This window comes from Lepidochelys kempii, chromosome 1 (assembly GCF_965140265.1).
Source record: "Lepidochelys kempii isolate rLepKem1 chromosome 1, rLepKem1.hap2, whole genome shotgun sequence".
NCBI lineage: Eukaryota > Metazoa > Chordata > Testudines > Cheloniidae > Lepidochelys > Lepidochelys kempii.
The window spans coordinates 8,686,780-8,714,365 of NC_133256.1; the positions used below are offsets into that span (position 1 = coordinate 8,686,780).

At 53.8% G+C, this 27,586-nt stretch overlaps 1 protein-coding gene across 4 annotated transcripts in view; it reads left to right on the plus strand.

Annotated features, from left to right (window-relative positions):
- The first annotated feature begins 5,784 nt into the window (after positions 1-5,784).
- ARRB1 (arrestin beta 1) overlaps positions 5,785-27,586 on the plus strand; it is a 179,690-nt gene continuing 157,888 nt past the window's right edge. For 2 of the 4 annotated variants that reach the window (XM_073333850.1, XM_073333860.1), the window contains exon 1: positions 5,788-6,445. In XM_073333850.1, the coding sequence (XP_073189951.1) occupies positions 6,426-6,445 (20 nt within the window). In that variant the 5' untranslated portion in view covers positions 5,788-6,425. Of the gene's footprint in view, positions 6,446-27,586 lie in introns of all 4 variants that reach the window. The other 2 variants (XM_073333877.1, XM_073333868.1) reach the window with 2 other exon arrangements.

Genomic DNA, 27,586 nt, shown 5'->3' on the forward strand with positions numbered 1-27,586 from the left:
GGAGTGCAGCCCCGAGTCTTCCCAAATTTAGACTCCAGTAACTTACCCGCTCTATCTGGAAGGAAAAGAAACTGAGCCCAGAGAGCTAATTCTCCAGTATGTGGTTAAGCCAAATGCCCTTCCCTGGTTCCGGCCCTTCATGGGGACAATTTTCTCCCTCCAATGGGCTGCCATTGCGCCTCACGCTGTAGGTCCAACGCTGGGCTCTTTAAACGTGACGGAGAACAGAAGCGTCGTAGGGCGGAATCGAAAGTGACCTTGCAAAGAGCAGGGTTAAGAACAGGATGCTACGGATGTGCAGGAGGAAGAGATAATGGGAGCAGGCCGGACAGCCCGTTAGTGAGGGAACAGCGGGGCAGGGAAGCTGCAAATGGTTTATCTTTAAAAAGAAGGCTTCATTTTTTTCTGCAGAGCGATGGTCCCTGATGCCGTAGGGCTAGCTGTGAACTCGGATAAGTTACTGCTCTTTTACTGCCGTCACCGCTGAGATCAGGGCCCTGTTGTCCTGGCAGTTGCATGGATGCCTAGTGGGAGGTAATAGATTAGATGCTCCCAGGGTAAGCTGGGAAATGGATATGGGGGGAGGTCACACAGCTGGTCAGGGGCAGAGATGAGAATAGAACCGAGGTCTCCTGACCTTCAGTTCAGAGCCCTGGCATCTGGTTCACGCTGCCTCAGCATCCTGTGACACTGTCTGTATTGGCTAAGTCAGTGAGTCTGACAGCCTGCAGCCACCCAGGAGAGAGACGATATTGTATCCAAGCTGTAGGCCCTTGGAACGTGGCTGTACCACCTCCCCCGGCAGGGCTGCTCAGGATGCCAGCTCCTCCGGCTGCACAAGCATCGGGCCCTGCTCCGTGAGCTAGAGCAGGATCTCTGTCCACAGTAAAACCCCAAGGACCGACAGCGAGTGGTTCCAGCCTGCCAAAGGCAGCCGTGCTCAGACACGCCCGCCCAGACAATATCATACGGCACAGCAGCGGAAGCTGGCTGATGGATGCACGGTGACTCCTTTCTCCCGTAGTCCTCTTTGCCTGGCTCACAGCCGGTTTGGTTCCCGCAAGTAAACAGGACTCTGTGACTTAGCCAAGATCTCAGCCAACTTTATTATAGCACTACCCACCCCAGAGTTTACAGTCTACGGGCAAAGGACATTTTCGGAAGACCAAGTGGTTGGTCTAGTCCAATGTCGTGGCCCTTCTTGGACTGGTGCTGTTATCCCTTCGCTGGGCCTCTAATAATTTAGATTTAGAGATGGAAAAGCCTGGTGGAGCAGCAGCCTCTGCCAGTGCAGGATTGGTTCTCCCTTGCACCTTTTCTAAGTGCCCTTCTCAGCGTAATCTTATGTCCCAAATTGCTCCATAGAACTTTTTCAGCATTTTTTCCCCCATTCCTTACATGTCATAATGCTGTGTCTGCTCTGTTGCCTGCAGCTGCACGCTGAGCAGAGAGATTTTCATGGAGATGTCGATGGTGATGTGCAGGCCACTTTCCCTGAGTGGTTAGTTGAGCTTATTCCCTCCCATGTGCATTGCTTTGCATTTGCCAGCATTGGATTTCACTTGTCATGATGTTGCTCATTCACTGAGCTTGGATAGGTCCCTCTGAAGTTCTTCAGTCTTCTCCGGTGTCAAGTCACCGAAATAAGGGTTTGATCCAAAACCTTTGGAAGTAAAGTGAAGCCTGGCCATGGACTTCACTTAGCTTTGGCTCATGCCTTAATTCTGGGCCATTTGCAAACTTTGTCGGCTTACGACTTGTTGCCTTGTCGAGATCATTAATAAAATGCAGCCCTACGAGGTGGAAGGAGTGGGTGCCATCGGGGGAGCGACTGGGGCAGGTTAATCTGTCACTGGCCTAAAACTCCTGTAAAAACCTGCAACCCCCAAAGGACAATGGCTCGGGAGGCTGAACAGCTCCTTGGTTTTAGCAGCGTTTGCGACTCCACAGCAACGAGTTCTGCTGTGACTTTGTCGGGATGAAATAGCTTTGGCCTTAGCCCCAGGTCTGATGATTTGACTCCACATAAGGAGGGAGCTGGGTGCTTGACCTGACAATTTGCTGACTCGTCATGGGACACTTCTGTTTCTCAGGCGGGGATATCACGCCGAGAGCAGCTGACGCTGCTGTGAAATGGATGGCAGGCATCTGCGGGGTGGGGACTGCTGGCTACTTTAGGAGAATATGTTTCCTTTTTTCTGCAGCCTGCTAATGAAGGGAGGAAACATCTTGGCTTTGGGTTTTGTAAGAAATGAAGACCCTCTAAGAAGACACAATGGGCATTCCAACCCTAAGCTGTATGGAGCCCCTGGCTCTGGGACAGTTCAGATCTAGAACCAAACTCTGGGGCCTGAGCCACATCTCGAGACTGTACAAATCCTCCGTGATGCAGGTTGCAGACCCACACTAAGGCTACGGGGGTGATGGAGCAGGCCTGGGCCGATCAAGCAGCTGCAGAGCGTGCTGCATATGGAGGACTTGCTTAAGAGGGGACGCTGCAGGCAAGCTGGGGGATTGTGATGGAGAGGCTGTCTGTGGGTAGGAAGCCAATCAGTAGCTTCTGGGACAGAGGAATCCACAGTGGGGCCTGGGCTGTGGGTACGGCCCGACCAGGTGCCTGACCCCTTTTCCCCTTCCATTCCCCCCCACAAAGAGGAATCACTGCACATTGGGACGGGGGCTGGGGAAGCCCCGATTGTCTGAATAATTTAGACTGCTTGAGCAACCCTCCGCTGTGCCGTGACCATGACCGAAACCGCGGGGAGAACAGAGGAGGTAGGAAGTCGCCAAGGGGAGGTTGGTCTGTGGTATCAGCTAGAGGGGTCTGAGACTCTTCTCACCTCTTCCCCCTCGGGCCCTGGCCTGGGACCTATTGGAGAGGGAGGGCCCGGGTCCCCCAACTGTTCCCTTGCCCTTGTCCGACCATGGGAACCTGGAGACTGTAACTTGGCCGCCAGCCCCTCAGGTTGCCCGATAAGGCTACCGCAGGATTCTGGGATTGCGGAGCCATGGCCAGCCGGCCCCTAAGTGAACCCTGCTCTCCCCTTGTTTGACGAGAGGTGGCTTCCAGGTTGTCTATGAACACACGGGGATTTGTGATTGGTTGCAAGTAGTGCTCATCTGCTGCATTGTGAACCCAAACACCAGCGCACGGGGGCTCAGTGAAGAGAGACGGGACTGGAAGTTAGGACCCTGCTTCCGTTCCGTGCCCTGCAAGTGACTCCAGGCCGGTCATGCGGGGGAAGTGGTTTTGAGATCCAGGGCAGAAAAGTGCTATTCTGGGCACTGCAGTAGTGGCCGGAGGCCTTGTTAATCTGGGCACTGTGCACCTGCAGAGGAAGAGATGGTCCCTGCACTAAATCTAATTTAAGACAAGACTTGACAAGTGGATGTACCAAGCGATCCCTGGGGAGAGGGTGATGAGAACACAGGACTGCATAGGCTAGCTCTAGGGTGACCAGACAGCAAGTGTGGAAAATCGGGACAAGGGGTTGGGGGGTAATAGGAGCCTAGATAAGAAAAAGACCCCAAAATCGGGACTGTCCCTATAAAATCGGGACATCTGGTCACCCTAATCAGCTCAGTGCACTGCAGGTGTCAAGTCAAAAGGTTTTGTTGTTGAGGGTCTCCAGGTCTAAGCACAAAGGCCCGAATGCTTCCCTCTTACACAGAGTCAGAGCTCCACCTGGGTGAGTGGAATTTAACCATATGTTGTTAGAATTAGTGCATGAGAACCAGGAAGTGAAACTGACCAGTCTGGCTTCATCAGCCAAAGGGAGTGAAATGGAAATAAAGGAAACAGATGACGGCAGTGGAAAGAGATTATTTTAAAGATTATTGATATTATTGTAAAGGGTTCCCTCATACACATGCAGCTGGGTGAGGGCTGGTTCTCCACTCACACCTGATTAACAGCGTACCTCTGCCAAAGCCTCTTATGGGCCTCAGCCAAGTCAAGGGCTCCATTGTGCTCTAGGCATAGTAAATGACAGAGCCTGTCCCCACTTGTTGTATCCTTGTAACGAGGCCTGGCTGAAAATTGACTTTCATGGGAGCTAGCTGTGGTTCTTCCGTCAGCTGGGCTATATCGCCCATCATGCCTCAGAGCCAGGGACTCCCATGATGCAATGCCTCCCCTCTGCAAGAAGGGGGACTGAGGTGCATCATGGGTGATGTAGACTGATCTGGGAAACGGAAATATTTGGGGTTTTCAGCCTAAAATGTTTTGGTACTCACTTTGTGCAGAAAATAAACATCTTCTGTGGGAAGAGAGCCCCGGTCTGTAATACTGCGGGGAGCTGAGGAGAGTCAAGCTCGGGATATTTGAATAGCTTCAGCATCTGCCTGAGAAATTGAGATTTGCCTCCTGCCTGTGGGAAGGATCAAGTGGCCCCGTCCCCAAACCCTCTGACTTTAGCTAACCACTCAGCTACACCAGTAGCCCTTCATTCACTGGAGAGCAGCTCTTCACACTGGGCTAGCAGTTCTCAAACCGCGCGCACAAGAACGGGCCACTGCTGTCCTTTTCGAGAATTAAAGCGAGACCTTTAAAGACCTCTGGTGCTTGCCTGGCTGGTTCTTGCTGATGTGCTCAGGAGCTAGTTGATCGCCCTGTGTGCAGTCGGGAAGGGATTCCCCCCAGGTCACATGGGCACTGACCTTTGGGGGTGTTTTTTTCTCCTTCCTCTGCAGCATGTGGGGGCAGGTCACTCGCTATCATCGGGGTATGTCTCATTTAATTATTTCCCCGCCATGGCAGGGGCCTCGGGCATTGGTGCACCTTGGAGCCTCCTGTTCTCTGCCTGTGGCGTAGTCCAGTCTCCTGTGGGCTGTAATACGTTGCTCTGATTTGGGTTGCTGGGTTTATATACAGGAGGCCAGACTGGGTGACCTAGTCCCTCCTTTTTTCCATTGTCTCCTAAAGGCGCATTGAACTTGTTCTGTTCAGATGTGGTCCATTACGCGTCACTGTACTGTTTGAAGCTTATCTAATGGACTCATGTGGCTGCATCCATGCCCACCAAGGCTTCCCCCTTCGGCCTACCCAGCCCGGGCCTAGTAGGTGAATAAACGGGCTGTATCAGGCCAGCAGGGGGCGAGAGGGACAGGGGCTGTAGCATCTCTGCTCACCTGTGCAAAAGCCAGGAGTCATCGGGAGGGTTGAAACCCAGGCCCTCAAACACCACACGGCTGACATCTGCTGCTTGCGTTAAAGGAGTAACTCCCTCCGCTGGCAGCAGTGGTAGGCTGTATTCACTAGAGGGGGATGTGACGCACTCTGTGTTCGTGTACATTCCGGTATGGCATGACTGAAGCTCGGATGTGCGCCCGAAGCATGAAGGGAGCTCTGACCTGCACCCAAATTAGAAGCCAGTGCTGGTTACAAGGCACCTACTTTCCCCAGGCGGAGAGCTTTGTGAAGCACTGGGAGGCCGTGTATTGCGGTAGCCATGTTCCACTCCAGAGGTGGCTGCATTTCAGCTGTGGGGAGGGGGAGCAATTCCAGTCTCTCCTCAGTAAAGCCCTTTGGATGCAGTGTGCTGCAGGGAAAGGTGGTTGTTAATAAGACGCTGACCGGGGGTGAGTTCCGGGGGCAGCGCTGGAGTGAGACCGGTTGTGCATTGTCCTGCAAGCCAAGCAGCCAGAGTGGGATGGGTTCTACCCAAACCCAGCTGTCTGGCATCAGAAAGAGAAGGGTCACTGAGCATTTCCAGGAAACCCAAACTCCCCTGCGTGGAAATGTGCAACCTGGCCAGCTGCCGAGCACACACACGCTCTGGAGTTCACAGGCCACAAGCAGAGCCAGCCCCCTGCTCTCACGCAGCTCTGGGCAGCTGGAGTGGAGATGATGATGATGATGATTGCCTGAGCCTGTTCCCCACACTGGCTGCAGCAGCTGTGTACGGCTCCGTCCTGAGCTGTGCAAGCCTGGAGTAGGAGGCAGTGTTGCTCAGAGCCGAGCGAGGGTGGATCTCTCTCCCTAGAAGCAAGAGGGGAAGCTGTCAGTGGGAGAGATGGAGCAGCCGTGTCTGAGAGCAACCTCCCTCTAAGGGATCCTCTGTGTGTGTGTGTGTGTGTCCCTGTGCCTTGGATTCCCGCCTGTGCCCGTAATCTCATGGCTGGTTTTACATCCGTGCACAACAGCTGGGTCTGTTCCATTCTGTGATCGCCAGAAACAAAGGCACTTCAGAGCTGGACGGACACACGCCCAGCCGCCTTGTTGTTATTAGACACGGAGGAAGGCGACAGCCCCGTGGAGTTCGCTGCGTCGTCTGCAGCTGGGGTTTGTGTGGGTGAGAGCGCGAGCAGCAGTTCCTGCCGAAAGAGACCGCTTCCTTGGCTCCAAATTAACATCTAGTAATTTTCCACACCTCTCTGCTCCTTCTCTGACTCCCTGACAAGTGGCTGGAAGGTTGGCCTGGGCCATGGGAGACAAAGGAACCAGGTTGGTTAATATATATATTTTTGCAATGTGGGTTATTCTGCTGCAGATGGTGATTCTTGCTCTTGCATTATTTGGATATTTGCTGGACTGTAGATACCGCTAAGGAGCTGTCATTCAGCCTGCTAATCCCAGTGCATTTCTATCCACTAGGATTTTTTCGGGGGGGAGATCTAGGCATTTGCTTTGTGTGCAGAGCTGCAGAGCTGTGTGTGGTATTTAATGGCACAGGAGAGAGAATGCAGACTCCAAGCAGTCCGCTCTCAGATGAGGCATTCTCTACCTAATGCACATTAATAGCCCAATGAATCACACATTATCCTGGGCTCTCGCTCTCGGTAGGCATCTGCCGCTAGCCAGGGTGCCCAGCGTACGTCGCTTTGTTCGACTGGAGCGCTGCAGCTCCAGCCCTTGGGAGATGAGACAGCGTAGGCTGGAAAAACTGGACTTTTCAAAAGTGGGTGGCCTCCTTTGGGTTTTCTCCCTGGCCTGATTCCCCGAGGAAGAGACGAATAGACCGGCGGCGGTTTTGCAACGCGCAGCTCCCTCTCCCGGGCTGTTTGCTGGGGTTGTTGACATGCTGGGGCAGTTGGGAGGTGGTCACATTTTTGAGGGGCGGGCTGCATTTCCCAGCTCGGGCTTTGCCTGGACCCAGTCCAGGGCAGTGTGGGCTGCTAAGGAATCCTTGTGCATGTTGATTTCCTTTCGGAGCCAAGCCCCTGCTGGTCTCTTGCCTGGGGGAGCAGGGCTGGCTCCCCTGTTCAGTCAGGGATTGCACAGCTGCTGGCTGGGGGGTCTGGGGAAACTGGTTCCGTGCCCCCCCCTGCAAATCGCAATAGCTTTCCCATCTGATCTCTCCGGAACACAAAGCAAAGGGGATCAGGGCTGATTGGCTCCAGGCCACGTTTAGATTCATGGCCCGGTCAGTGAGAGCAGATGGACACAACACTGTCCCTGCAATTGTCTGGCGTGGTTTGGGGTTTTGCCGTCTCGTCTGGGAGCGTGCAGGGCTGTGCCATGGCGGGGTCCCTTTGGGGAGGGGGTTAATGGTCACCCCCCACTTCCTGTTCATGTGAGGTGCTGCTGGCTCGCTGGGCAATGTTGTGGTGAGCCATGGCTCTCATGTGGCCCTCATTCAGCAGCATGTGCAGCATTACCCAGTTGGCTTGGCCAGAAGCTGGGAATGGCTGACAGGGGATGGATCACTTGATAATTCCCTGTTCTGTTCATTCCCTCTGGGGCACCTGGCATTGGCCAGGGGCCTTGTAGTGGGTGTTTGGAGTTGGTGCTGGGGAGAGTCTCCCGGGGACAGCTATCAGCCCTGGGCAACTTGAACTTCACTGCTGCTTCCCACGCCGGACCTGATGCTCATAGGTTTGGATCCGGGTGCATGTTTCAAAATCCCCTCCCAGCGCTGCCCCTCCTCCTCCTCCTCTTCCTCAAGGGAGGATGGTCCAGTGGCTAAGACGCTGGTCTAGGACTTAGGAGCTGTTAGTTCAATTCGTGGCTTTACCACAGACTCCCTATATGACCTTGGACACTGCGCCTCTCTATGCCTCAGTTTCCTCACCTGCAAAATGCAGATAAGAATCCTCCCTTTTCCCCACCCACTCCTTGCAAGCTCTAGAATAGGGACTGTCTCTTACTATATATGTGTACAATGTGTCCTCATCTCAGAGTGCAGAGGTTTTAGGAGCTAGGCCAGCCACAAAAATTAGGTCCAGGTAACGGTTCCAGGTCCTTTTCCCTCAGTGGATTATTCTATACACCTAAAAATTGATTCACCCATAACTAAAATGCACCTGTTGTTTTACTCATAACTGAAATGCAGCCACTTCTGGGGTGGGATTGTGGCAGCTGGTTAACAGCTCATAACAACACTACACAACAGTGTGGGAAAAGGAGACTACCCTAATTTCTAACCCCAGACCTGCCCATCTCGGGACTGCAGTCCCACAGCAGTTCCTTGCTAAGAAGTACCATACGTTGCATTATTATTTATGTGTATTGCGGTAGCACGTAGAAGGCTCCGTCGTGGGCCAGAGCCCCATTGTGCTAGGTGCTTTTATAAACACGAGAGGGCCTTGTGCCAGGCCCTGAAAGCAGTTCTACTGGCGTGACTATACCGACCTGATGGATGTGTTCGTTGATGCAACCGAGGAACTGTCAGACTGGATCCCAAAGTTCAGCCTGAGGGAAATTTTCAAGGCACAAATGGAAATGCCTTTGAAAGTTCCCCCCTTTGTGTTTGAAATAAAAAGGGGTAGACTGGAGACTTTCCTTTCGCTGTTAGCAGTGTAGGGCCTAAGCCACACACTGGAGCAGTTGAGAGTCCATCCAGCACAGGGTGTTGGTACCTGTGTGTATGCGTGCTCACACACACTATGGCTAGCGGGATCCGTTTCCACGAACTGGAAGAACTAGTCAGCAACGAGAAGTACACAAGGTCCGAAAGACTCTTTCAGTTTCCCATGAGACTAGAACCTTGGGTGAGATCCGATGGTTGCGTGGCTCTTAAACCCTTTGATAACACAGGGCCAGCCCTCGTAGCCAGCCCCGCAGGTAGCCTGTGTGTATATGTACACAAACACACACTCTCCTTCCAGCCATGGGAGGGAAAGGGTGAAGGCTGTCCAGCCTGATGCTTTGTAGTCACTAAGCTAAGGGAAGGAATAGGATTCTTCTCCTGACAGGTTTCCCTTTCACCGGGACCCCCTTTCTGCACTGCTGTGTTGTGAGTAATAATTTAGGCCTCAGGTACTTAAGGGGCCGTTGCTTCCCATATGTTGCTCCAAGCACCTGAGCTCCCCTGGCCTCTCTCTGCTCTCCGCTGGAGACCAAGCTGGGGCAAGTTCAGCTGCCCAACCGTCCCCTCCCCCATGAGGAAAGTGCCATCGCACCTGGGGAAACTGAGTCACTGAGGTTATTGTGCTGAGAAGAGCCGAACTCTGCGGCCTGTAGGCTTGGGGCACCCTGCCTCCCTCCCTGCGGCACTATTCTGTGGACTGAATCCTTTATGCCCAAGGTACTTAAGGGACCGTCTCACACTCCTTCCATCGAGCCGAGACAGCTGGGCTTCCTCTGCCCTGACGTAGCTGATTCGAGTCTGTGCAGGGCCAGTCAGGCTGGGATGTCTCTTGTAACCCCTTCCGCGACCACACACGAGGAGAGGGTGGGTGTTAGGGTCCAAACACCTCAGGAGCACAGCGATTAACAAATCCAGCTGTGAGGTCGCGGCTGTCACTAGGGTCCGCATCATGGCCATTCTGACCTCCACGGGGCAACAGGACTAGAACCTGGGTCGTCTTTTCCCCCAAGTGCTTAAGCTAAAGGAGACTCTCTCGTGGCCATTTGCAGTAAAGGGGGAGTGACACGCACTTGAGCAGTTCTGATTCCACCCAGTGGGGGACGGCGGCATTGGCCCATATACATTATCAGTTCAGGATGACACGGCCAGCTGCTGGGCCCGGACTGGATCCTATCGGGGCAGGATTGCCCAGTGGGAGACTGGAGGCCTCAGTGCCTGTGGGAGACTGGGGGTAACCTCTCCAGTCAGGGGACACAGAGCCCCCTGCCCCCGTTACTGCTGGAGCCGGAGCCCAGGAAGGCTGCATCAGTGGGGCTCGGGTTCCCGGGGCAGTGACCCCAGGGGCTGATTCATTCCCAGATACACGGAGTTACTCATGGGGGAGGCATTCACAAGTGAGGGCTACCCCAAACTCCAGTGTGTGTGTGTGTGTGTGGGGGGGTCATACCCAGTGTGTCAATGTGTGTGTGTGGGGGGGGGTCATACCCTGTGTGTGTGGGGGTCATACCCAGTGTGTCAATGTGTGTGTGTGAGGGGGGGGGTCATACCCTGTGTGTGTGGGGGTCATACCCAGTGTGTCAATGTGTGTGTGTGAGGGGGGGTCATACCCAGTGTGTCAATGTGTGTGTGTGTGTGGGGGGGTCATACCCTGTGTGTGTGGGGGTCATACCCAGTGTGTCAATGTGTGTGTGTGGGGGGGGGGGTCATACCCAGTGTGTCAGTGTGTATGTGTGTGGGGGGGGTAGACGCTATACCCAGTGTGTGAGTGTGTATGTGGGGGGGGGGCGAAGGTGCCGTACCGTGTGTGTACATGCATGTGCGGGGAAGGGAAGTGCTGTACCCAGTGTGTCAGTCTGTGTGTGGGGGGGGGCGGGGTGCTATACCATGTGTCAGTGTGTATGGGGGGGAAGGCACTGCACCCTGTGTGCGTGTGTGCGTGTGCGTGTGCAGGGGATGGGGGCGTTGTACCCAGCGTGTCAGTGTGTGTGTGTGGGGATGCCGTAGTACCCAGTGTGTGTGTTTGTATGTGGCGGGGAGGCGTCGTACCCTGTGTGTGTGTGCGTGCGCGGGGGAGGGGAGGGGGCACCATGCCCAGCGTGTGTGCGGGGTGGCGCTATACCCAGTGTGTGTGTGTGTGGGGGTGGTGCCGTACCCAGTGTGTGTGTGTGTGGGGGTGGCACCATGCCCAGTTTGTGGGGGGGTGGCACCGTACCCAGTGTATGTGTGTGGGGTGGCACCGTACCCAGTGTGTGTGTGGGGGTGGCACCATGCCCAGTTTGTGGGGGGTGGCACCGTACCCAGTGTGTGTGTGGGGGGTGGCACCATGCCCAGTTTGTGGGGGGTGGCACCGTACCCAGTGTGTGTGTGTGGGGGGGTGGCACCATGCCCAGTTTGTGGGGGGTGGCACCGTACCCAGTGTGTGTGTGTGTGTGGGGGTGGCACCATGCCCAGTTTGTGGGGGGGTGGTGCCGTACCCAGTGTGTGTGTGGGGGTGGCACCGTACCCAGTGTGTGTGTGGGGGGTGGCACCATGCCCAGTTTGTGGGGGGTGGCACCGTACCCAGTGTGTGTGTGGGGGGTGGCACCATGCCCAGTTTGTGGGGGGTGGCACCGTACCCAGTGTGTGTGTGGGGGGTGGCACCATGCCCAGTTTGTGGGGGGGTGGCACCGTACCCAGTGTGTGTGGGGGGGTGGCACCGTACCCAGTGTGTGTGGGGGGGGTGGCACCATGCCCAGTTTGTGGGGGGTGGCACCGTACCCAGTGTGTGTGTGTGGGGGGTGGCACCATGCCCAGCGTGTGTGCAGGGTGGCGCTATACCCAGTGTGTGTGTGGGGGGCGGCACTGTACCCGCTGTGTGTGTGTGGGCGCCGTACCCAGGTTGTGTGTGTGGGGGGGCGGCACTGTACCCGCTGTGTGTGTGTGGGCGCCGTACCCAGTGTGTGTGTGGGGGGGTGGCACCATGCCCAGTTTGTGGGGGGGTGGCGCCATACCCAGTGTGTGTGCGGGGGGGCGGTGCTGTACCCAGTGTGTCAGTGGGGGGCATCATACCCACCGTGTGGGGGGGCAGCACCTTACCCAGTGTGCCAGGGCAGCAGGGGTGGAGGGTCTCCGTACCTGGTGCGGGTCAGTGTGTGGGTGTCGGGGGGGGGGTTATGTATCCTTGGCACAGAACATCCCTCATGCTGGGCCCTCGGGAGAAGGTCCTGCTAGGTTGAAGAGAAAAGGGCGAGCTTCCCCTGGCTTGGCGCACACCGTGAATACTGCGCGCAGTTCTGGTCACCCATCTCAAATAAGGTATATTGGAACTGGAAAAGGTACAGAGAAGGACAACCAGAATGGTGAGGGGTAGGGAACAGCTTCTGCATGAAGAGAGATTAATAAGACTGGGACTTTTCAGCTGGGAAAAGAGATGACTAAGGGGGGATATGACAGAGGTCTATAAAATCATGACTGGAGTGGAGACAGTGAATCAGGAAGTGTTATTTACCCCTTTCCGTAACACAAGAACCAGGGGTCACCCAATAACACGAATAGGCAGCAGGTTTAAAACAAACCAAAGGAAGTATTTCTTCACTCAGTGAACAGTCAACTTGTGGAACTCATTGCCAGCGGATGTTGGGAAGGCCAAAACTGTAACGGGGTTCAAAAAAGAACTAGATAAGTTGATGGAGGACAGGTCCAACAATGGCTATTAGACAAGATGGGCAGGGACGCAACCCCATGCTCTAGGCGTCTCTAAACCTCTGTTTGCCAGAAGCTGGGACTGGAGGACAGGGGATGGGTCACTCGGTAATTGCCCTGGTCTGTTCATTCCCTCTGAAGCACCTGGTATTGGCTGTTGTGGGAGGGCAGGACACTGGGCTAGATGGACCCTTGGGCTGACCCAGTAAGACCATTCTGATGTTCTTAGGTAGTAGGGAGGCTGGGCTGTTTGGCATCCCCTCCCGCAGGGACTGGTTCCAGTCCTGCCTAGAACCCTAGAGGAGCAAACACCCCCGGCATTTCTAGAGGGGCCTGAGGCATCAGGAGCAACTTGTAGAGAAACCGGTTGGATTTTCCTAGGACACGGCAGGTTTCATCCCTGCTCAGTCCTCCCAGATGGTTCTCTGAGGGCACTGAGCAGCAGGCGGCCCCCCTGGGAGCAAGCAGGGGGAACCCACAGAGCTCATGCATCCCCTGAGATCTGCCCTGTCTGTCTGTGGAGGCCGTTTGCCTTTCTCCTCCCTGGCACCAGGACTCCCACAGCCCCCCGCTACCAGGGCCTCTCCCGCCCTGAAGGGAATTCCCCGAGCAGAAAAGCTCTGGCAAGCTCCACGTGCCTGAGGGAGGGGAAACGGGCGAGGGCTGATGCTGCCCTGGCAATCGACACACAAGAGAGCCTGGCTGCCCTGCTGCCCACAGCAAGGAAGGATGGCCCAGTTAGGGTGCCAGCCTGGGACGTGGGAGACTAGGGTTAAATTCCCACCTCTGCCACAGACGCCCTGCATGACTCTGGGCAAGTTGCTGAGGGCCAGGTAGCCAGCGGGGCTGGTGTGCTTGTGAAAATCTCCCCAGGCCCCTCTTTGCAAGCACCTTGATATCTTTGTCAAGCGGCCCTTAGGCCGCCTTTGCCTCAGTTCCCCCTCTGGGTAATGGGCGTGAGGATACCACCCTGCCTCCCAAGGGGCTGTGAAGAAAAACACATTTGGTGATGGGTCCCTGAAAATGCCTCCACAGGGGTGGGGCTGGGCCTTAGCGGAGGTATGACTTGCCTGGCCACATGTGGAGAACTGTCTGCCCAAGCTGACAGGTTTCAGAGGGGCAGCCATGTTAGTCTGTATCAGCAAAAACAACGAGGAGTCCTTGTGGCACCTTAGAGACTGACAGATTGATTTGGGCGTAAGCTTTCGTGGGCTAAAACCCACTTATTCAGATGCACGAAGTGGAAAACACGGTAGCAGGTATAGTTATACATAGGGCATGAAAAGATGGGCGTTGCCTTACCAGGGGAGGGGGGGCAGTCTAACAAGGCAATTCAATTTGAGGTGCCAGCTGACACCACCAAGTGGCTCCACAGAACCTCTCTAATTACACTTCTCAGAGTAGCAGCCGCGTTCGTCTGTATCCGCCAAAAGAACAGGAGGACTTGTGGCACCTTGGAGACTAACCCATTTATTTGAGCTTAAGCACATCCGATGACGTGAGCTGTAGCTCACGAAAGCTCATGCTCAGATAAATGGGTTAGTCTCTAAGGTGCCACAAGTCCTCCTGTTCTTTTTAATTACACTGTTATCTTCACAGGCAATTAACAGCTCGTCCGGGGTGAGAAATGCTCTCCCCACGGGCAGCAGCTCATATCCCCAAATCCCTGCTCTGGGGTAGCTCACAAGTTCCAGTTGCACTCCTGTTGCAGGGACTGTTTCGTTCCCGCTGGGATAACGGCCAGCAGCCACATGTCCCAGGGCATCTCATGGGGCAGCTTACAAGCAGTAACCTAAACCCTGAGCTGGCATTTTCACTCCCATTGACTTTCAACTGGTAGGCTTCCCTGGGAATCCCAGCTCAAATCTCCTCTGCACCTGAACAGAGCTGTGTGCTGGGAGCAGGTGAGCGAGAAAGTGCAACGGGTCACTTTGTACCATCCCAGCAGAGAGTAAAGCAAAATATGAATGGATCTGATAAATATCTGGGGTGCTTGTCCCCACAGGACTACGATGCCCTTTGTTTTCTGCACACGGCGCCTTTACGTTCTCTGAGCCCCTGCAGACTCTCTCGCTCTCTCTCACACGCACACACAGCGCTCTCTCCTGGAGACTTGACTTTTGTTCTTTCTTGTTGTTTCTCCGTGACCTACATTCCACTCAGCCTGAATTGTTCTTTGCTGCTGAGCATGGCAGGGTGGTCTGGCCACATGGGCAGAGGGTGAGGGAACAGAACGTCTCAGGTTGGGGGACCAGGGGACAGAAGGGAGCAGGCAGAGGAAAGGGCTGGCTGTAGAGGAGGAGGAGGAGGTTTGGAGAAGACTCAGCGTAATGCAGACAGCAAAGGGAAGTCAGTATAGAGACTGTGATGGCGGCAGGAGGGGATTGGCCCGGCTGTGCTTGGGATGGACTGGAGCAGGCGGAGATGGGAAGGCGGCAGCAATCACGATAGGGGAAAATTACAATTTGGGGCCCACTGAAATCCTGCCTCACTTTGAGCCCGGCATGGAGAAACCAGAACCCAGGTACCACTGCAGCCTTGCTTCGCTTTGTGCTAGCTCTTGGCACACCCATAGTCACCAGGTTTCTCCTCACCCCTGCCTGAATAACCCTTGCACCACGCCCAAGAAGAAAGGAGCTGCTTCCTGCAGCCAGTCCTTGTGGGGATGAGGCCGTCCTGCTGGCTGCCTGCAAACTGGCTTTGGTAATCGCCGTACCTGGCTGAGCGTCGGGTGCCTCTGGGGGCCGATCTTGTGTCTAGAGGACCCCAGGGATCCGTCAAGCGCCAACGCAGTAGCCACAAAGGAGTGAACCGACACACGGCCTCTATCCCCAATCTCCGCTCCGGTGGGTGCTCGCAGGCCCGGGAGCAGATCGTGAAATTGACATGTCCCTCCACGCTTCCACCCATCATGTACATATATGATCGCCGGCACGCAGAGAGGAATAGATAAGGAAACTTACATTCCACCCTACAAGCCCCCGTCATGTACATACAATCTCACATGTTGTAGATGCTCTCTCTTTCACACACACACACACACACACAGAGGAATAGATTACAAAATTCACACATATCCTGCCACACTCCCCCCTTCATGTACATAGAATCATAGACTATCAGGGTGGGAAGGGACCTCAGGAGATCATCTAGTCCAACCCCCTGATCAAAGCAGGACCAATCCCCAACTAAATCATCCCAGCCAGGACTTTGTCAAGCCTGACCTTAAAAACCTCTAAGGAAGGAGATTCCATCACCTCCCGAGGTAGCCCATTCCAGTGCTTCACCACCCTCCTAGTGAAAAAGTTTTTCCTAATATCCAACCTAAACCTCCCCCACTGCAACTTGAGACCATTGCTCCTCGTTCTGTCATCTGCTACCACTGAGAACAGTCTAGATCCATCCTCTCTGGAATCCCCTTTCAGGTAGTTGAAAGCAGCTATCAAATCCCCCCTCATTCTTCTCTTCCGCAGACTAAACAATCCCAGTTCCCTCAGCCTCTCCTCATAAGTCATGCGTTCCAGTCCCCTCATCATTTTTGTTGCCCGCCGCTGGACGTTTTCCAATTTTTCCACATCCTTCTTGTAGTGTGGGGCCCAAAACTGGACACAGTACTCCAGATGAGGCCTCACCAATGTCGAATAGAGGGGAACAATCACGTCCCTCGATCTGCTGGCAATGCCCCTACTTATACATCCCAAAATGCCATTGGCCTTCTTGGCAACAAGGGCACACTGTTGACTCATATCCAGCTTCTCGTCCACTGTAACCCCTAGGTCCTTTTCCGCAGAACTGCTGCCTAGCCACTCGGTCCCTAGTCTGTAGCGGTGCATGGGATTCTTCCATCCTAAGTGCAGGACTCCACACTTGTCTTTGTTAACCTCATCAGATTTCTTTTGGCCCAATCCTCTAATTTGTCTAGGGCCCTCTGTATCCTATCTCTACCCTCCAGCGTATCTACCTCTCCTCCCAGTTTAGTGTCATCTGCAAACTTGCTGAGGTTGCAATCAACGCCATCCTCCAGATCATTTATGAAGATATTGAACAAAACCGTCCCCAGGACCAACCCTTGGGGCACTCCACTTGATACCGGCTGCCAACTAGACATGGAGCCATTGATCACTACCCGTTGAGCTCGACAATCTAGCCAGCTTTCTACACACCTTATAGTGCATTCATCCAGCCCATACTTCTTTAACTTGCTGGCTAGATACAATCACACATACATGGGTGTGCATCCACACGCACATGCAGGCTGCTGCTTCGGGCCCCTGGAAAGCAATAGCTGCTTGTGGAGTCAGCTGGGACAGCCCGGCAGACCCTTTGATTTCCTGACCCATTATCCTGCTCACTCTTTGTAGAGAGTTGGGTTTTACGCTCTGGGGAGGGTCTGTGCTGTGAACACCATACAAATGCAGCAGTTTGTCTGTGAGCCTACCCTGGGAAGCGGATTTGATATGAGGATGTAGAGAGGGACTTGTTAGGCCTGGCGTGAAGCGGCCTGGAATGGGAGCTTGCAGGCAGTGGTGTGCCCCGCGGCTGCTGTGGATTCTGCCTTAGCAGCCTTCGGTGGTGGTGGTGGGGGGGATGGTGATTGCCAAGCAAAGTGGTGGCATGGGGATGTGCTGTCCAGCTCTGCCAATACACCACAGCCCTCCCCACGTTCTGCTCCTCCTGTGTCTTTCCAGTATGTGAACCAGCTATAAATATTTTACTGGTACGGTGTACCATACAATCCCGCCTACTTGCACCACGGTGTCCCCTCTGTCCCCGCTGTGCAGTCGGGCGTTTACACAGAGCACTGGGTCACAAGTCAGGACGCCTGGGCTCTATTCCTGCCTCCGCTAGTGACACAACACCTATTGGATTTCCTTTTGAAATAATCCATGCCTCAGTTTCCCTACCAGCATAATAGGAATATTAACCCTGACCTAACCTTCCGGGTGGGATTTGAGGCTTAATTGACATTTGTCACATGACTGGATGAAAGATTCCCTAGAGATCTCTCCTTTGGGTGGGTTTGGAAGTGCCGCGCGTTGGCAAGAGAACGGAAAAGCAAGCCTTACCGAAATATTTGCAGGGAAACCGCTGCAACCATTGCCCAGCCTCAGCCAACAGGAATAGCAGCGCGGGGAGAACTGATGTTATGTTAGACCTGTCCACGCACGGCTTCTTTCTCCTACTGCATGCCTTACAGGCCGGCTAGGGTTGGGTTAAACTGACAAATCTCTCCCGCTCGCTCTTTTTCCTTTAATTTTCTGGGTGCATTTCCTCTAGTGTGCAACATTTTGGAATCAAATCCCTTGGAATCTTTTTTTTTTAAAAAAAAAAAGCTTTGAGGGGTATTAAAATGCCCATGATTAAAATAACATCAGCCTGTATCCTGCAGAGAACAAGCGTGGAAATTAGAAAGAAGCCAGACCCTGGAGGGATCTGTTGATTTGGGGCAGCTGTAATTCATGTTTTGGTTCTGATGTTTCCCTAAATTACAAGGCCCAGGTGTGCCTGGGAGTGTCATTTAAAAGGGGCATGGCCTGGATCTGCTTAGGTATGAAACCCGACCGGTGGTGGGAGCCCTTAAGAAACAAATGTTTAACCAGTATCTGACTTTTCCATCATCTTTCCCACATGGAGAAGTTCCTGGATTTCCAAATGCCCGAGTCAAGCCTTTGAACGGTAGGGCTGCCCTGAGAGCATCACGCTTGTAGCTCACCCACTGAAATCCGCAGGCCTGAAGCTTGGCTCTTAAATTCTGCTCCAGCAGAGTCTGTCTGTAGCACACCCAGCTGTTGAGATCAGGACCTGGATGGGACGGGGAACTAACTGCTGAGAGCTCAGAGTGGGAAAGACTAGGGGAAGATCTCTGGCCTTGTATGATGCTGAAGGGCAAAGTAGACTATTGTAATTGTTCCCTCCGGCCTTAAATTCTGAGGGGTTCCCTGGACCACTGTGTCATACCCTGGGGCACCATTGTGCTGTGTATTGTACAAACACACGGAGGAAACAATCTACTCTTCAATCTTACAAACGAAGGCCCTGATCCTGGAATGAGATCCTATGTGAAAAGACCCCAGTGGGAGCGGGGAGCTTATGGCAGGACCAATGCCTAAATTGAAGGTGGATTTAACAAACCCCATGGGTAAAAGGTCTGAAAACAGGGGCAACCCAGTTATCCGGACCTCCACTTCTACAGAAGGGTGGCGTATCCCCCAAGTGCGCCAAACAATTAAGGTTATTAATAATGATCTTGTAGGAGGGTCCCATGAGGTGCAGTAATCATCTTCATCTCCACAAGCTTCTTGCGCTCCCCCGGCAACCCCATAGGAGAAGGGGGGAGTTGGTATCTTACAGCTGAAAGCCCGAGGATGGGGGGTAGTAAATTGAGGCCTGCCATCTTTCTCCAGGTCATCTCTGGCCACCAAAGAGCAAGGGTCTCTGGGAAGCAGGAGGTCTCGGCTTTCAGTGAAGTGCTTTTATTTAACAATTACCTCAGTGACATGATGGATGCAACCAGATTCAGTGTCTGAACCCTGCCCACTTCCGCAACTTTCTCTAGCCCACTTCCGGGGACAGCCGGCAGCATGCACTAGGGGGCGCTATGCCACACCCTGTTTCTGAACGCCTATGAGCAGGCTTGGCAGAATTCAGTTTGTTTTTTATGGGTGTCAGAGTAACAGCCGTGTTAGTCTGTATTCGCAAAAAGAACAGGAGGACTTGTGGCACCTTAGAGACTAACCAACTTATTTGAGCATAAGCTCAATGATGAAGTGAGCTGTAGCTCACGAAAGCTCATGCTCAAATAAATTGGTTAGTCTCTAAGGTGCCACAAGTCCTCCTGTTCTTTTTGTTTTTTATGTAATTTATGCGGATCAAATCGATGTTTCGTTTTAAGCTTTTAAAAACAATTATGGATTTTTACATTTTCACAATTGTGGGGAAGTATGGGAGGGTCAGACATTGCAGGGAGGGGAAGTCAGACAATAATTATTTAATAACATAAAAATTTAAAGCTTTATAAATGTTAAAACACAAATTGTCAGCATCACATGTCAAAATATACACAGTTGATATCCTTAAATCAGACTCTAAGAAGTTCTCAAGCAGCATTTTGCTTCCTTTGCCTAGCTGCACATTTCGATTATCGGTTTTCCCCGCCGTTTGCGTGTGTTCGGTGAAATCGACATTTACTGACATTTACTGATAATAAACTAACCCTTCCAAGCCTAAGGATCTCTTTTAGAAAGACATCCGGTCTTGATTTAAGGACTCCAAGTGATGGAGAACTTGTCATGTCCCTAACTAAGTCATTCTTCGGGTTAGTTACATGTTGTTAGTGGTGGGAGCTGCCTTTTGCATATTTTGTATTTCAGGTTTTTGTTTTTACCCACAGTTCTATCACTGTGAAATAAAATAGCCCTTGTTTAGGTAGGACCTACGCTATTTTGCATTCTGCAAAGCCAGCATATGGGAGACCAGGTTAACTAACACCCTCCGTTCTCAGGGCAGTGCTGATATCACAGGGGATCCTGGTGTACATTCATGAAAGGGAAAGAACCCCAGCCACAGTGGTTTGTGTTTCACAGGACATAGAGCGGTGTATATGGGGCAAGGGAACAGTTTAGGGGCAGGTATGTTTTTGCTGAGTTTCCACGGGAGTAGGTGAGGTTGTTTTGGAAGGAAGGATGGTCCAGTGGCTGGGCCAAAGGCGTCGGACTCAGCTGACATGGGTTAAAGTCCCTGATTCACCAAGGACGCTGTGTGTGCGACATGAGGCAAATCACGCAGATGCTCTGTGTCTCAGTTTCCCCATTTGTAAAATGAGGTTGATGATAAGAGCTAGGTGTTGTTATTATGAATACTTGAGGGTACCGGTACAGGGAGAAAGGATCCTTGTACGTCTACGTTGCTGCTTCAGTTCCAGTCCAAGATCATTCCCATCTGGCAGCTGTGGCAAGGCCAGTGTGAACCGTGTTTGGTGGGTCTGGGTCCACTTCTTCCTGGAGCAGCTTCCATATCTCAGCAGCCACCCTCACAACTAGTACCCTTGAATCACGGAGCCTGGCCGTCCCTTCCCCATGTGCTGGAACTGACGGCAGCATCTCCAAAGGAGTAAACAGCGAGGCAGGCAGCTCCTGCTGCTCGTGCGGCCAGGCCGGCACAGTAAACACTCAAACATGTCACCTAATTATTTGCAGCTTCTCTAAACAAGCATCCCCCGATCCTCCCCCAGCACATGTGCTTGCTGTACCCCTGCCAAGGAAAGTCACTGACAACGAGGCAGCGCTTCCAGCCCTGGCCTGCTTTGTTTTCACTAAGGCTCAGACAGGACATGGGCTGGGAACTGGCAGGCCTGGATCCTGCAAAGTGTGGAACCCAGCTTGCTTGTTCCATCCCCCTCCCCGGTAGTACTGATGGAGACCTGGCAAAAGCTGGTGCAAGCATGTCCCTTTTAATTGCGAGGATCAAGCATCTGGGCCCCAGGGGATTTCCTTCCCCAGCCATCTGGATAAAGGACCCATAGAGGCTCATGCATTCAGCCCCTGAGGTCCAAAGAATAATCCCTCTAGGCAGCCTGCTCAGGGGCATCATTGCATACACGTGTTACGGGGAGTGTCCAACGGAATCATTTCACAGCCACTGCAGTATGTTTCCTCGTAGCCTACAGTTCAGCCACTAGATGTCTCTATGTGCTATATAGAGTTCCTGGTAGACAAAGGAGACAAAGCTGGAACATGAGCTGAGTGGAAGCGTCTTTGTGGTTGTAGAGTGTTGGGATTTGATGAACGCATCCTGTTGAAGGAGGACTGTGATTCCACATATCATAGCAGACCCTCAGGAGAGTCCTCAGGTTGGCTCAGTCCTGTGTTGGGTTATGAAGGGGAGAAATCAGTTATGTTGGGGGGCAAGGAAAGGGAACCTTTTTTCCCAGAAATTCAAAGTCCCAGTCATAATGAGGGCATGGAACTAGCACAAGAGTTCCTACTCTGCAGAGAGACCGGCCTGCCCCGCAGTCCAAAGGGATGTGGATATGTTTGAATGCTTCTCCCAGCTTCTGAACCTTTCTGAGGTTTCACCCATCCCTCCCCAAGTGGTGGCGCTATATCATTGCACAGCCCCGGGTGCCTTCTCCATTGCATCTCTCTCTCGCACGCTCTTTCTCACACACACACACACACACACACACACGTTCTCACTTTCAAAGCCCTTCTCCATCTATCCCCAAGTCACATATCCACCCCAGTGTCTTATCATGTGGTTGACCCCTGTGTTTACTGCCCCAGGATGCCAGCCTAGATCATCTGCTTCTCCCACAAGAATCTTTGTGCTTTCTCCTATGCTGCTGCTTAAACCATGGGAAAACTCCCCATCAACTTCCAGAATGCCGTGGCCAAGTCCTCCTTTGGATCCCTGCTTGGATTCAGAGATTCCAAGGATATGTCTGACCTCCTGTGTCACACAGGCCAGAGAGCTTCCCTGCATTCATTCTGGTTTGAACTAGAGTGGAGCTTTTAGAAAAACAGCCCGTCTCGATCTAAGAATTGCCTGGTGCTTGTGAGGTCAGGAGGCTGAAAATCCAGAGCTGAAACTGGCAGCTGGCCCTTGTGTCTAACGGCCTGAACCAAAACTCCGATCGGAAATCTGGGGACGTTTGGCTGCGGATGGGAGCTCTGAGACTTGGCCTTGCTTCTATTGCCAGACTGCAGGGGCAGCAGGCCTGTCTTAGATACACGGATCCATCCGTCAGCGATGCCTGGACTTCCTCCCTCCTCCTACGCTGCCAGCGTGAGCGATTGGTGCTCCTATGCTGCCTTACAACCCTTCGCAATGCCCACCCCGGCCTGTGCAGCCAGAGACTCGTTACGCTCCTTCTCGCTGACGTTCACCCAGCGAGGTGCTCGGGCTTCTGCCTCAGCGCTGTGGTGGGACCATCAATACCGCAGGGCTGGCGGATCTCGCCGGAGGTTGCAGGGCTCTGGCACAGGGCCTGTGTAATGGGGTAACTGAGACTTCAATCGCTCACACACACACGCATGCCAGGTTGTTTTCCTGCCTCATTACGCTGAGTGGTGGGGGAGATGGGCAGTTTCTGCCATATTAATCCACAGTCATGTTACCGGGGTGAAGTTTAATCTCTGATTAAAGACCTGGCTGGCCACGTCCCCAGCACTGAGCTGCCTGTCAGAGGGGAAAGGATGTGTTAAGCTGGGGCACCTCTGTTTGGAAGCGTACAATACAGGGCAGTGCTGGAGAGGGCAGGTGGGGGACGGGGGGCTGCTGAACAGCCTCTGTCTCTTTGCCACAGGAGTTCTCCACCTGGGGCTTGGAAGCCTGCCTTGCCCATCCTGCAAAGTGGGTGCTGGGGCAATGGGGGGCCCACCCTGGGCTAGTCGTGGTTATGGGCATGTTACAGTTCTGCAGCGGGCACAGCCAGGCGAAGGGATTCCACGTGGGACGATCAAACTCCCCTAGCGCTGTTCGCAAGGGGTTCCTGCCCGGATTCCAGCCCCGGTGGCTGTTACATCCTCCCTCCCCCTGTTTTCTGGGTAGTTCCAATTTCTGCTGAACCCTCTCCGCCGCCAGAACCTCCCCCAATCCCATGATAAGCAACCTGCCCCCCTGCGAGCTGCCCAAGCGTCTGGCTGCCCCCCTGCATGGCTCCCCTCCCTTCCACAAAGGGCCCCAGCCCCGCTTCCAGTCTTCAGCTAGGCTGAACTGAGTTTGGCCAAGTAAGGGTTAACCCCGCCGGTGAGGAGACCCCAGATCACGCTGAGTGCTTCTGTTAGGTGTCGCTCACCTCTGGGTTTTCTGGGTCATGCCAACGGCCACCTCCGCCCCACCCCACCCTGCATGTTCTGACACACCTCCCCTCAGTGCCCACACACGTCCCCTGCCCACACCTCGGTCTCCGCGTCAGCTCCCTGGGGCTCCCCCATGAAGCCGGTGCCAGGGCGCAGAGGTGCTGACTTTCGGTTTTGCCGGGGAGTGCTCCTCGCCACGCCCGGCCCACACCTGAGTGGTGAGCGGGGCCTCAGGGGGAAGAGGACAAGCAGGGCAGGGCCTTGGGGTGGAGAACGAGTGGAGTGGAGGGTGGGGCCCACAAAAGATTCATCAGCCCTCTGTGCACTGAGCAGCCACGGAGTCAGCAGCACTGGACTGGGACCAGGGACGTGGGTGCTGAGTGATCTTTGGGCGACCATGGGGTAAGTTCCCCGCCGTGTCGCTGCCCCACAGAGCTGGCAAATCACTTGGCACCGGTTGGCTCTGCCAGCAAAGGCCATTACCCGAGAGTGAGCGGAATTCACGCCTCCCTTCAGCGTTCAAAGGAAATCGATGGCATTGCTTTACTATTCCGGCCTGGCCACGGGCAGCCCTGAGCTACTCATCAATCTTCAGAACAAAGTTCAAACAAGCCCCACTCAATTATCCGCCACTAAATAAGTTGCTCGTTAGCGCGGCGCATCCCCGGACATGTGCCTAATGAGCTCATTAAACTACCCAGTGAATCCATGGCCACACACACAAGCATAACCACCGGAGCCCCGGATCCCGTTCTCCACGGAGAGGAAAGAGTCCACGTTGCTCTTCGTTAGCGCTGGGGGGGTGGCCAGCATGTCCCCTCCTGCTCTCACTGGGGGCTGGTTGGCTGCTGCCCTCCGCCGACAGCGTGGCTGTGGGTGCATTTCAGAGGGGCTGCGGGTATGGTGTTTGCCTGGGATCCTCCTTCCAGTAAATGTCTCCTCTGCAGTGTAGGCAGCAGCCCCTCCCACGGCAGCTCTCTCTGTAGGCAGATTGTGCAGGGCCAGTGAGCAGCACGGGCTGGTGATTGTGTGGGAGCCAGAGAGAACCGCACCGTCTGTCCGTGTCCAGCAGCTCCAGCAAAGAATCCCCTGGCTTTGCTCAGCTGCCAGAGGTGATCCACAGCCTGCTTCACTCACAGCAATCAGCTGCCTGTCCCAAGTGTGGTCCCATCCCACCTAGGTGCCCGTTGCTGATGTATGTCAATCTGGCTAACAGTAGCCCATGGGCAGTGGCGGATTACCACATGGGTCCACGGGGCCTGTGCCCGCCTTGGGCTGCCCTGATGTGCTTGGGCTGCCCTGATGTGCTTGCTGCTTGCCCTCAGAGGGCCTTTATAAAGGTGGCTTTAGCTGGGCTTCTGTGGCTCTTTCCTCATCTTTGTGGATGAAGTTGGGTTGGAAACGTTGTCATTCCTGGTATTTCAGTGATTTCATTTTGGGCCCTGGGCAGAACTTGGAAGAGGGGAGAGGGGGAAGAGTAAAGGCAGGTGTGAGGGCCGGATGGTCTTGTAGGCCTGGCACCAGCTGGGGACTCAGGCGGTCAGAAGACTAGTCAGGACTCTGCCAGAGATGCAGTGTGAGATGGTACTGTGCCTCAGTTTCCCCATTCAGAAAACAGGGGTAATGATTCTTCTCTATCTCAGAGGCTGTGCATGTGTGTGAAGCTTGGTTTGTTCACATTTGTTAAGTGCCATGGGCCTCGCGGGGAGTGGGAGGACAGTATACAGAAAGGCAAAGGACTGTTAGAAATTCAGAAATGCCACACAGTAGTTAAACCATGTTCTTTTCAAATCTCTGGGGAAAAACCAGCTCAGGGCTGAGTTTGAGTTTTGGGTGGGTGAGTTCTTGTATCTGAATGGCTTGGTCTGCTCCTTTCTGCTGTCATTTGTCTCCTGCTGGGGAAGGAGGAAGGCAGAAAGCTGGCCTGGAGCTTGACCCTGTTCTCAAGTCAGGAAAGCTCAGAGCTCCTCCCTTATCCGGTCGAGCAGCAGCCAGTTGGAGTCTCACCGCTGTGTGATCTCCATTTCTGCTGTCTTGTCATTACGCAGCATTAACCGAGGGCCCAGCTAGCTGTCTGGGAGAGTGAAATCTATCCGGGCCTGATGTGGGTGGGCAAGGGAGGGCTACTGTACTGTGGAACGTAGCTGGAGCTCTCAGGGTCCATCAGAGCCCAAGCACCAGCCCAAGCTGCACCTCAATTTGTAGCGTGGTGGCATGTGCCCGAGTGGGTCGCCCCGGGGTCGGACGCTCCCTGCCGCGGGATGCGTCACACGCACTGATCGCTGAGCTGCGCCTGGAGCTCCTGTCAGGTCATTAGGTGTCGAGAGGGGTCTGGACAGCCCAGCCCGGGGGCTCAGCAAGGGAATTCACAACATTTCCCCATGGGTCACTGGTGCAAATGCAGCCTCAGGGCTGCTCTCACTTACACATTCTGGCCATGCCCTCCAGCTGCCCCGTGCCCTGTGAGCTGAGCTTGCGCAGATCCCTTGAGCCATTTCTACATGGCCAGGGGGTTCCCTGCACAGGAAGGTTCCGGGGAGTGGGGGGCTGATTATGCCCATTTTGAGACCCCTTTACGCTTCCAGAGCAACATAAAAGGACCTTAAATGTAACTGAGAGGCAGGCCCCTAACTGGGAGCTGGGCTCCCTGGATGTGTGCAATTGTCATTGATTAAATGGAAGAGCTCCCCAGACAGGAGCAATAAACTCGAAAAACAATTGCCTTCCACACCCCTGCTGCTGTATTTGGGTTGTTAGAAGATGGCTAGGTGTGTCCTGAGAGCCAGGCACCGGGCATCTGTGTGACAGGCCCACGGCATATTGGGCTGCATTAGTAGGAGCGTTGCCAGCAGATCGAGGGAAGTGATTATTCCCCTCTATTCGGCACTGGTGAGGCCACATCAGGAGTACTGCGTCTAGTTTTGATCCCCCCCAATACAGAAGGGATGTGGACAAATTGGAGAGAGTCCAGTGGAGGGCAATGAAAGTGATCAGGGGTCTGGGGCACATGACTTACGAGGAAAAGCTGAGGGAACTGGGGTTATTTAATCTGCAGAAGAGACAAGTGAGGGGGGGTTTGATAGCAGCCTTCAACTACCTGAAGGGGGGTTCCAGAGAGGATGGAGCTCGGCTGTTCTCAGTGGTGGCAGATGACAGAACAAGGAGTAATGGTCTCAAGTTGCAGTGGGGGAGGTCTAGGTTGGATATTAGGAAACACTGTTTCACTAGGAGGGTTGTGAAGTACTGGAATGGGTTCCCTAGGGAGGTGGTGGAATCTCCATCCATAGCGGTTTTTAAGGCCTGGCTTGACAAAGCCCAGCTGGGATGATTTAGTTGGTGTTGGTCCTGCTTTAAGCAGGGGGTTGGACTAGATGACCTCCGGAGGTCCCTTCCAACCCTGATATTCTGATTCTATGACAGACTGGCCCCCAGTGGTCAGCCCCTCCCTCTATGCAAGTGACCCGTCTCATTGCCTAGGAGCGCTGGCTATGGTCCTGAGTGCAGCACAGCCTGACCTGCTCAGTAGAAGCTGAAAGGTCGTCCCAAGTGCCGGGATGCCTGAGTGTTCGGGGCCCCTTCCCCGTCACCTTATTCAGTCTCACCACCGCTTTGGGCTGTTGCTTCTACCCCTGCACTCCAATGGGGTAGCTTTTTCACAGATGGAATTGGCTGCCGAGGTGCAGGGCCACGGCGAATGGGACCCCAGCAGGTAAAGCAGGGATGAGCAGACGGGTGCCCAGAGACACCTGCATGCATGTGTGTGAGATCCCGTGCTCTCCCCGGCGCGTCTGTGTAGAATTAGTGTCATGAGAGCCATGTAATAATAGAGCCTGGTGTGTTGTCCATGGGCTTGTGAGGTTTACTAGCGTTATTGTTATGCACTGCATGGTGTCCTGAGTGTGGCTCTGAACACGGGGGATTGTGGGGGAGGAGTTCAGTCTCCAGGCTTATTTGGTCCTTGGCTATTCTTTCATAGAGTTTAAGGCCAGAAGGGACCATTGGATCATCTGGTCTGACCTCCTATATGACACAGGCCGTGAAATCCACCCAGTTACCCCTCTGCTGAGCCCCATCACTTGTGTTTGGCTCAGGCACGTCTTCCAGAAAGGCAGCCAGTCTGGATCTGAAGACATCAAGAGATAGAGAATCCACCACTTCCCTTGGTAGTTTGTTCCAATGGCTAATCACCCGCACCGTTAAAAATCTGTGTCTTATTTCTAATTTGAATGTGTCTGGTTTCAGCCTCCAGCCATTGGTGTTTGTTCTTTCTCTGCTAGATTAAGGAGCCCTCTAGTACCCCATGTTTTCTCCCCCTGAAGGCACTTATACCCTATAATCAAGTCATTCTTCATCTCC